The sequence below is a fragment of the Nematolebias whitei genome, chromosome 7, assembly GCF_014905685.2.
Source record: "Nematolebias whitei isolate Nwh7 chromosome 7, NemWhi1, whole genome shotgun sequence".
Taxonomy (NCBI): Eukaryota; Metazoa; Chordata; class Actinopteri; order Cyprinodontiformes; family Rivulidae; genus Nematolebias; species Nematolebias whitei.
This window is the reverse complement of record NC_056504.1, coordinates 3,557,157-3,566,668: the sequence shown is the minus strand read 5'-3', so window position 1 is coordinate 3,566,668 and position 9,512 is coordinate 3,557,157. Positions and strand designations below refer to the sequence as shown.

Sequence of the window (9,512 nt, the reverse complement as noted above, 5' to 3'; positions counted from 1 at the left end):
CTCGTTCTGGGTCTCATATCATCTGGGTTCCCCGCGCACTCCTAACACCCTCCTCCAAACAAAACTGGTTTGTTCCACTTTGGAGTAATCCGAGTCAGATTTGTTCCACCTCAAATTTGTCCTAAATGCTGACAAAACCAAAACGATGTTTTTTTCAAACAGGAAGTTGGTCCCAGCAGTTCTTCCTCAGATTTTATCCTCAAATGGTGTCCCCATTGAGTTTGTTGATTCCTATAAATATTTGTGTATCTTGGTCGACTCACATCTCTCTTTTAAGCTTCACGTGGAAAACCTAGTAAAGAAAATGAAATTTAAACTGGGTTTCTTTTTCAGAAACAGATCCTGTCTAACTCTGAATGTTAGGAAACACCTTGTAACTGTGACTTTCCTTCCCTCCATTGATTACGGTGACATTATTTACATGAACGCTCCTACAAGAACCCTACAGATGTTGGATGCTGCAGATGTTGGATGCTGTCTATCATGGTGCACTAAGATTCATAACTGGCTGTGATTATCGTACCCACCACTGCACCCAGTATTCACTGGTTAACTGGTCATAATTAACTTCACACAGACTCTCTCACTGGTACATTTTCATCTTTAAATCACTTCTTGGTCTGCTGCCTTCATACATCTCCTCCTACATGTCTCTGTGTGAGTGCAGCTACAGCGTGCGCTCTCAGGACATCATTACCTGCAGTGTTCCCTCAGTGAGGACTGAACTAGACAAAAGGACCTTCTCCTACTCCGCTCCTGTTTCCTGGAATATCTTACAACAAGATTTGAAGCTCTTGACCTTGACCTCTCTAAGTGTCTTTAAGAATCTGTTGGACTCCTGGCAAGGACTAATGCAGACATGTTCCTGTTTTTAGTTTTCTACAGTCGCCCTATAATCTAGCTGTATTTGTTACTTTTTTTGCCATCTTATTTTAATTCGTAAAAAAAAAAAAAAATAATCTGTATGCCTTTTTATAACTGTCTATTGTTGTTGTTGTCCACTGTTGTCATCACTCTTTGTTAAAATCAGGTCTGTCTTGTAAATGAGTCCTCGAGGCTCAATGGGATTAACCTGTCTAAATAAAGGTTGAATGAAAAAAACTTATTCCACCTCAAACTGGTGCTAAATGCTGAAAAATACTTTGTTTTATAAGGCTCTTTGATTTGACAGTTTTTATAAATACTTTTATTTTATTTTAATTGCTTTATGTTGAGGATTGTTTTCTGAACCTCATCTGCGTTTTTTGCTTAAAACAGGTCTCTCTTGTAAATGAGTCCTTGTGACTCAGTGAGACTAAAGCCCTATTCGCACGGGATCAGTTTTACCTAGGGACCACGTAATAAATAAATTACTCCCCAGCGTCTGCTTTTTATGTGGCCCATTCGCACGGGATAACCAAAGCCTGAGATTTAACTGAAATTTACGGACTTTTTATATTAACCTTTATTTAACCAGGCAAATCCCACTGAGATCCCAGATCTCTTATGCAAGGGAGGCCTGGGCCTGAAGGCAGCCTAACATGCATGTTTTTGGTCTGTGGGAGGAAACTGGAGTACCCGGAGAAAACCCACGCAAGCATGAAAAGAACATGCAAACTCCACACAAAAAGACCCCAGGTCCAACCGGGGATTTAATCCAGAACCTTCTTGCTGTGAGGCAACAGTGCTAACCAATGAGCCGTCATGCTGACATCTTCTGGATATGATGTTAACGCACTGTGTATTGCGTAACAGCCGCTTGTGTGTTCAGTACATGATGTGAGCCACCATTTTCATTTGATATTACTCCTTCTCTTCAGCATTTTCTTTATTTTTTGCCAACCGTTATGGGTCGACAGGCTTTTGCTGGTCCAGGACATAAAAGGTTATTTATGCACTCCAATGCAGCCTCCATTGACAAAAGCAAATAAAAATGTGCCCAGGAAACACAAAACGCCTAATTACGTATTGGCTCGCACCCATTTCTGTCCAAATCACAGGGATGCCTATTTGTATTGGATTAGTATTATCATAGAACATCGGAGTTCAGCAAAAATATGTAAGTTAATTTGAAGGAGAATTTTTACTTTACAAATGACTGACATGGCCGATTCGCACGGCATTAACAACACAGACAATCTCTGTAATTATTACAAATAACATGTGGTCTCTAGGTAAAACTAATCCCTTGCAAATAGGGCTTAACCTGTATAAATAAAGGTTGAATGAATGAAAAGAGGCATCCTAACATGCATGTTTTTGGCATATTAGAGATGCTGTTTGTAATCATCTAATATTTTCATGTGTAATACTGTGTATTTTTATTTCTCTGACGTTTGAACTGATTGATTTCCTTTAGGCTCTTCTGAACATTTAAGAGTCTGTTTCCAAATTGATGCAAGACCCAACTGAACTGGGTTCTTGTTACAAGGCGGAAATTGAGAGGTCTTGCTAACTGTTGGCTAACTGCTATTAGCAATACAATCTAATACAAATGGATTTAACTGCATTTAACCATTGTGCAACACACTGTGCACAGCTGATCAATGGGGCATAAAGCAACAGAAAAAAAAAGGTATTACTTTACTTCTCCTGTGCAGGGCGGCCAAATTGATGGTTAGGTTGGAGTTTTGACTTCAGGGCCTTCCATATATTTAAACTCAAACTTAGAAATGATCATTTCTGAGAACAAACGAGATGCACCTTTAAGAATCACAACCCCATACCATGTGTTATATAACACCATCACAGAGCTGTCTCTCGGAGCCAGTTTTTTACGTCAGCACAGATGCTTTGTGTGTTCAGGGGGACACAAAAACAACAACTATAGTGCAACTGTGTCTGCGCAACGTGTGTGCTGTTAATGGTTGAGTAAATGTGCTCAGAGAACATGTCTGAGTGCATCCAGTGATTAAGAGCAGGACAAGGTTCTATTCAGAAATACTGAGAGAAGACTGGTTTTCTTTGTGCAGGTGTGTGTGTCCAGGTGTCAAGGGTCTCGTTGAAGACAGCTTCTCTTTCTGTTTTTCTTCTATCTAGAAGATGCTTTGTCTTCGATTCTTTCCACGACCTGAAAGAGGACAGATTAAATGAAGCCTGTTGGTGTTAGCAGATGATCCACATGTTTAATCATTTGATGACTTCAGATGGTCCTGTTCGATCCAACAACAGCAGCTTTATCTGATGATCTGTCATCAACACTCACACACCCTGACAAGAGGACTTCATGACAGAAACCACTAGAGCCCAACAGATATATCGATAGGCTGATAATTTAGACTGATATAGATGTTTGGGGACCTATGCTAATTGGGTATCTATGATAATTGTTCCATTATGTGCTGATATAAGCACTTCTAATTTTCACCCCTAAAATGCTGGATCAGCTGTAATTGTAAATGGTAATTGGACTGTACTTATACAGTGCCTTTCTATCTTATCAAGATATCAAAGCTCTTTACATTACAATCTGTGCCCTCATTTATACATTCATACAGTGCTCTACTATATCTGTACAAAGAATAATCAGAGCTTTATCACTTTCATACACTGATGGGACACACATCGGAGGCAATGAGGGGTTCAGTGTCTTGCCCAGGAACACTTCGGCATGTGACTGCTGGTGGAATAAAACCCCCAACTCTTGCATTGGAAGACGACTGCTCTAACCACTCAGCGACAGCCGCCCCGTGTTTGTAATTGTACAATGTATCCAGCAGAGGATGCATGAAGACTACTTTGAAGTCATTGCCATTCACTTAAGTTTCACTTTCAGCACATACGATGCAGTGAGCAATACTGTGTGGCATATTTTGCTGACCAGAGCATGGTGAGTTCATTTTAACTGAACTGTAAAATAAATCAACAATAATAAATTATCTTCAATCCTCCAACCACTTGTCATTAGCTACGTGCCTCTCAAGTTAGCAAGCTAACGTTTAGATAACCTAGCATAGGCTATTGCCTTGTAAAACTTTATCCAGAACAATAAATCTAACATAGAGGTAAAATATATATCATTGTTAGTAATGTTATCTTTGTTGTCCTCAATGAAATTCATTGTTTGTCTGAAATCTTTACTTCTCTACAAAGAAAAATAAACTCTGCTGCGGTCGATACTAATTAGACCTTCACCATACGTGGCTGACTGTTTAAAAAAATGAATAGGGAAGGGTGTTTCTTTGTTTAATTTTTGTTTGTTTAAATTTATAATTTATATCAACACACTTGATAACTTTATGGTGAATAGTGGAGGACATAAAATGTGAATGCACGTTAGGAAGACTGTTTTTATGACCAGTGCTCCACTTGTAAACCCAGTGTGGGACTACGTAGCGTGGATCTGATTAGCTTAGCTTCATGGTTGCTAACAGCTGTGCTAAATAAACAAGCTCTGCTCCACTCACTCTTAACTTAGATTATTGGGGGTGGATAAAGCTAAAACATTTCCAGCCATTATATCAGTTCTTGCCGGCCGCCTTCCCCTCCCAATATCAGTATCGGCAACAGCAAAAATGTCCATATCGGTTGGGCTCTAGTAACCACCTTTAAATAAGCATTTTCACTTCCTCTGCGAGCTGGGCAACAACAGTGTGTCATTATCCAACAGCACAGATGTTTCTCAGAGAGCTTGGCTAATGAGCAGAATTCATCTGTCAGCCCTTCAGCGATACAAGATGTGGTGAAAAACCAAACATAGTAGGACAACAAAAGCACCACGAGGCTTCACAAGCACATTACACAATCTAAAAACACCAAGTCAAAGATCAATAACCAGAGTGGGTTTCTGCAGTCTTACTTAAAGGCTGGAACACTGAGCTGCGGTGACCCGGGTCCTTCTGGAGCTGCACCTCGCTGAGAGAAAACACAGATGCAGCTGAAACAAAGAGGGACAAGGAATCATTTAATCATCATTTAATCATCATTTAAGCATTTAACAGGTCTCTCTTGTAAATGAGTTCTCGTGACTCAATGAGACTAACTTGCATAAAGGTTGAATGAATTTAAAGATGCTTTTTGACCATTTTAAGTAGTACATTGTGTGAAAGTTATGAACAGCCAAAGTCTGGAGGATCAAAACTGATTAGCAAAAACCTGGACCTCACTGGGCAGGAATCACGTCTCCAGAATGGCCTCCCAAAGCACTTTCACTCTTTCACTATTTGGTGGTCTCCATTAAGTCTGGAGAGTTAGAAACGTGAAGCCAAAGCTCTGAATGTCCAGGTGAAAAAACTTCTTGACTGATTAATAATAAAAATTCACCTACTTCCTCACATCTCCAACAGTTTCAGCCCAGAGAGAATCAGGTCTCTCTTGTAAATGAGTCCCCGAGGCTCCGTGGGATTAACCTGTCTAAATAAAGGTTGAATGAAAAGAATCGGACTTAACGCTTATTTTACAAGCAGCCAAGTTTAAAGTGGAGTTTACCATTTTTAAATGATTATTTTTAATCTGAAGGCCTTCCATGGTAGAGCTGTGACTTTTGGCTTGAGTCTCCAGCCTGAACCAGCCCGGCCTGAAATTCGTGCCAGGTCGGGTCAAAATGATGAGCTTGATGGGTGGGCCGGGTCGGGCTTTTGGTTTTAGAAGTGACAGCATTTTTTTTCTTGGGTGCGCACCTGCTAAGGAGCATCTGACTTGAGGCTGTTGCCTTGGATTACATGCAGATTATTCTTCACCATGAGTTTGGATCGCGTGGGATTATTATTTTTCTTACCCAGGGCTGTAACAGAGGCACGCTAAAGCCTATGGACATTGAGATCTGGTGAGATCGTTTCTTTTTATTTTGGTGCGCCAACGCCTAGATTGAGTGGGCGTTTCCCTCATCCTCCTTCAGAATGAACTTTCCTTCAAAGAGGATAGTTGGACTGAAAGTTTGATCAGTTTGTTTTTTATTTATGGGGTTTGTGGGATTTTATGTGTTGATATGGAAATGTTGTGGGATGAAGCGTTTGTGGGGCAAAACTGATGGCTTGATTAAACTGTGTTAACTGCCTTAAATGTTATCCTTCGTGGCCAATCTACTATTAGTTTATTTATGAGAGCTTTTTGCCTGTGTGGTTAAATTAGTTTCTGTTTACTGTACCTGGTTATTCCTACACCTCAACCAATATACCGGTAAGTTTTTTGCACAGTCAGCTCCAGGCACGGTCCATGACTTAATTAGTGTTTTATGTAATTAATCCCCCTTTTACCTTAGTTTTGGGGGCGGGTTGTGACAGATGGACAACCGGATCATCAGCCGCGTGCGTCCGCTGACTGTTAATAACTATAATATCATAATAATTATAATAAGTTAGTTGTTAATAAACAAGAAATCTTATATCTTCTTTTCTTTGAAATACATTTTTAAAACTTTCATGTCAAACTGATTTGCTTACAAAAGCAACAAAAGCTTTAAAAAAGTTGTTTTTTGGGGGTGGTGTTCCGCCTCTAATTACAGTTAATTGGTCAGTTTCGGGTCAGGCTCGGAAAAAATGATACAGGTTCGGGCCGGGTCAGATTTTTAGGCCCAAATGTAACTCTATTCCATGGAGGAATGCATATCACCTACCAGCTGTCATACCTTTGTTTTACACTAAGATAATCTCATGTTGAGAAATGTTTGAGCTGGTGACTTTCGGGCTGGTGAGGAGAGGATGGCAGCAAAGTGAAACGCGCTTCCAACTTTAAAGTTCAAAATAGCCCAAAATGACTCAAATTTGCAACGATTCTGTCTTAACAATTAAGAACAGGGCTTGAAGATTCCAAAAGAAAAATGTATTAAGAAATCTGTACTGTGGAAGCTGCACAAAAGAGACAGAGTGGACCAGACTTCACCTGCTAGTGTAATGGATAGAACTGTATGCTGCATATATTGCTCTGTGATCAGCTGCTTAGGATCATGGGTAATGCCCAGGATGTCCAGGAGGGGGCGCACACGGCCATTTTCTCCATTCTACATACTGTAGGTGGGGGTGGGGGGGGGTGCTCTGGACAACGACTATGACTTTCCCTTAAAATTCAATGTCTTCACCGGTCTATATGTTCATGTATGACGTCTGTTTATGTTGCTTTGCAGTGGTAGGTTTTTTTGATGCCACAAATCGTGCCCTGTCTAGGACACGGAGTGAGAGATCTTTTTTTATACCGTCTCTCCTCATGTTTTCTTCCCTTTTTTCATCTAAGCAAAATATTCTGAATAAGAATAAGAGGGCCGCACTTTGTATAGTAGCAGCTTCGTGCACTCCGTCCATCTTTCGGACGACTGTACGTACATGTTCTCGTTGTATCTCGGTGCGATGCCAATAAAGTTTATTCTGATTCCGATATCCCTTTAGTAGGACACAAGTCTTCCATAAGTTTCATGAACTTTTTTGAATGCTTGCAATTTTAACTCACTGTCTGCCAAATTGTGTATGTTCTCCCCCAGACTGAGGAAATGGGGATGATGGAGAGCAGCTTCAGAGGACATTCTGCTCCTGGTGTCGAACTGCAAACACAAGACAGAACTGGCTGCTTAGAAAATACACACATTCACAATCCAAGTTGAAAACTGTGTCTATGACTGAGAGGACCATTGGCCTTTAGTTTCATACCAGTAGAAGAGCAGACAGCAAATCAATCCCCTCAGTGTCCAGTCTAAAGAAGACAAAGCAAAATATAAAATATTAATTTGGTAAGATTAATTTACATGAATAACATGAGTGAAAACAAACAAACATGTTTTCGATTGTATTATTCTTTCCTAATTACCTTCTAAAACAAAAAATTAAATGCAACAATTTAGGATTCAGCTGGAGGGAAAACCATTGATCCAAGCAACCCGGAATACATTTATGTTCTTGTATAATCATGCAGCATAAAGTTTTAAGGTCCACCAGGTCGGAACCAGAATCTGAAGGAGACGTGAAGGAGATGGTTTTCATGCCTTACCCAACAGAGATGGTGATTCAACCCTGTCAAGGTCTGATACACAGAATTCCAGGAAACATAAAACAGGTGTAATATTTAAGGAGATGACTGGCAGCAGTTCAGACCAGTCCATCCATTTTTAAAGGTTTATCTGTGGGTTGGTCAGGGAGGCAGGATTAGGAGAGAAACTCAGACATCCCTTTCCCAAACTATTCAGTTTTCAATTCAATTCAGTTTATTTATTTAAACTACAAACTAGAGAAACCTTCTTGAGGATCCTAATGCATTCACAGGCCTGAAAGTCTGGCCTGGGGTCTCCTTTCAGTAGGACATGACCAAGAAGTCATCAGAAAATTGAATCCCCTCACCCGACTCGTGTCAATACAGCTACATCCCTACCTTCAGCTCCACCTAGATGACGAAGCTCCTTCTCTAAGGTTGAGGCCGGCCACACTACGTAGGAAGCTGATTTTACCTGCTTGTACCTGGAATCTGGTTCTTGGTCATGATCCAAACCTCATGGCCATGTGTGATAGTTAGAATGTAGATGGGTCAGTAAATTAAAAGTTTTACCTTTGAGCTTTGTTTGTTTTTGATCAAGACAGACTGAAATAACACCTTCATTACTTTTGAGCCTTTGATCCATTGATCTATCTCCTGCTCCAACCTACCAATTGTAAACTGGACTTGCAGATACTACTCCACTTGAGGCAGACACTGTTCTCCAACCTATGACCTCAGACTTGAAGGAGCTAACGCTCATCTCAGCTGCTTGACACAGCTGCAAACTGCCCCAGTGCACGATTAAGGTTGTAGTTCAAAGACACCAACAGAACCACATTATCTGCAAAAAAGCAGAGGAGACCCTAAGAGTCCCAAACCAGACACTGTCCTTTCCTCCACTACACTCTGAGATCCTGTTCATGAACACCACAAACATGACTGGAGACAAGGACAGCCCTGGCAGAGTCAAACATAATGTTCCCATAAATTCATATTTATAAAAATGACAGAAAAGCAGTATTTCTTTAATGTTCCTTTTGCGTAGTATAATGAGCTACAGAAAGACAACAGCAGCTTAAATAATGACTCATTCAACAAAGGTCTGCAGAACCATCTCTGAATACAAAACGTCTAACCTTAAAGGAGATGGTGCACGGCAGCAGAAGACCACACCAGGTAACACTTCCTGTCAGCTAAGAGCAGGAACATGAAGCTACAGTTCACACAGACTCACAAACATTAGACAATAAGAGACTGGAAAATACCGCCTGCTCTGCAGAGTCTCGGTTTACTGAGCTCCTTTGGTTTTAGATAGAAAACATTTGGGGTTGACATCTAAAAATGAATGTGAGACAGAAAAGCAATGTTACAGTTTTTATGTCCGGGTGTTTATATCTGGATCTCTCTTCATTCATTCAACCTTTATTTAGACAGGCTAATCCCACTGAGCCTCGAGGACTCATTTACAAGAGAGACCTGATTTCAACAAAGAATGATGAAAAACTGACAATTATCAAAGAGGCATACAGATTTTTATTTTTTTTACAAATTAAAATAAGATGGCAAAAATATGCAAAAACAGCTGGATTCTGTTGATCTGCGTCTTCGCTCCGCCCGAGTTCGTTGTTATGGCTTGT

At 40.4% G+C, this 9,512-nt stretch overlaps 1 protein-coding gene across 1 annotated transcript in view; it reads right to left on the bottom strand.

Moving 5' to 3' along the window:
• Nucleotides 1–3,014: 3,014 nt before the first annotated feature.
• cdk18 (cyclin dependent kinase 18) overlaps nt 3,015–9,512 on the bottom strand; it is a 40,373-nt gene continuing 33,875 nt past the window's right edge. Inside the window, exons 12-15 of the mRNA XM_037679073.1 lie at nt 7,557–7,599; nt 7,360–7,450; nt 4,778–4,855; nt 3,015–3,049 (exon numbers count right to left, since the gene is read on the bottom strand). Of these exons, the coding sequence (XP_037535001.1) occupies nt 3,015–3,049; nt 4,778–4,855; nt 7,360–7,450; nt 7,557–7,599 (247 nt within the window). The remainder of the gene's footprint in view (nt 3,050–4,777; nt 4,856–7,359; nt 7,451–7,556; nt 7,600–9,512) is intronic.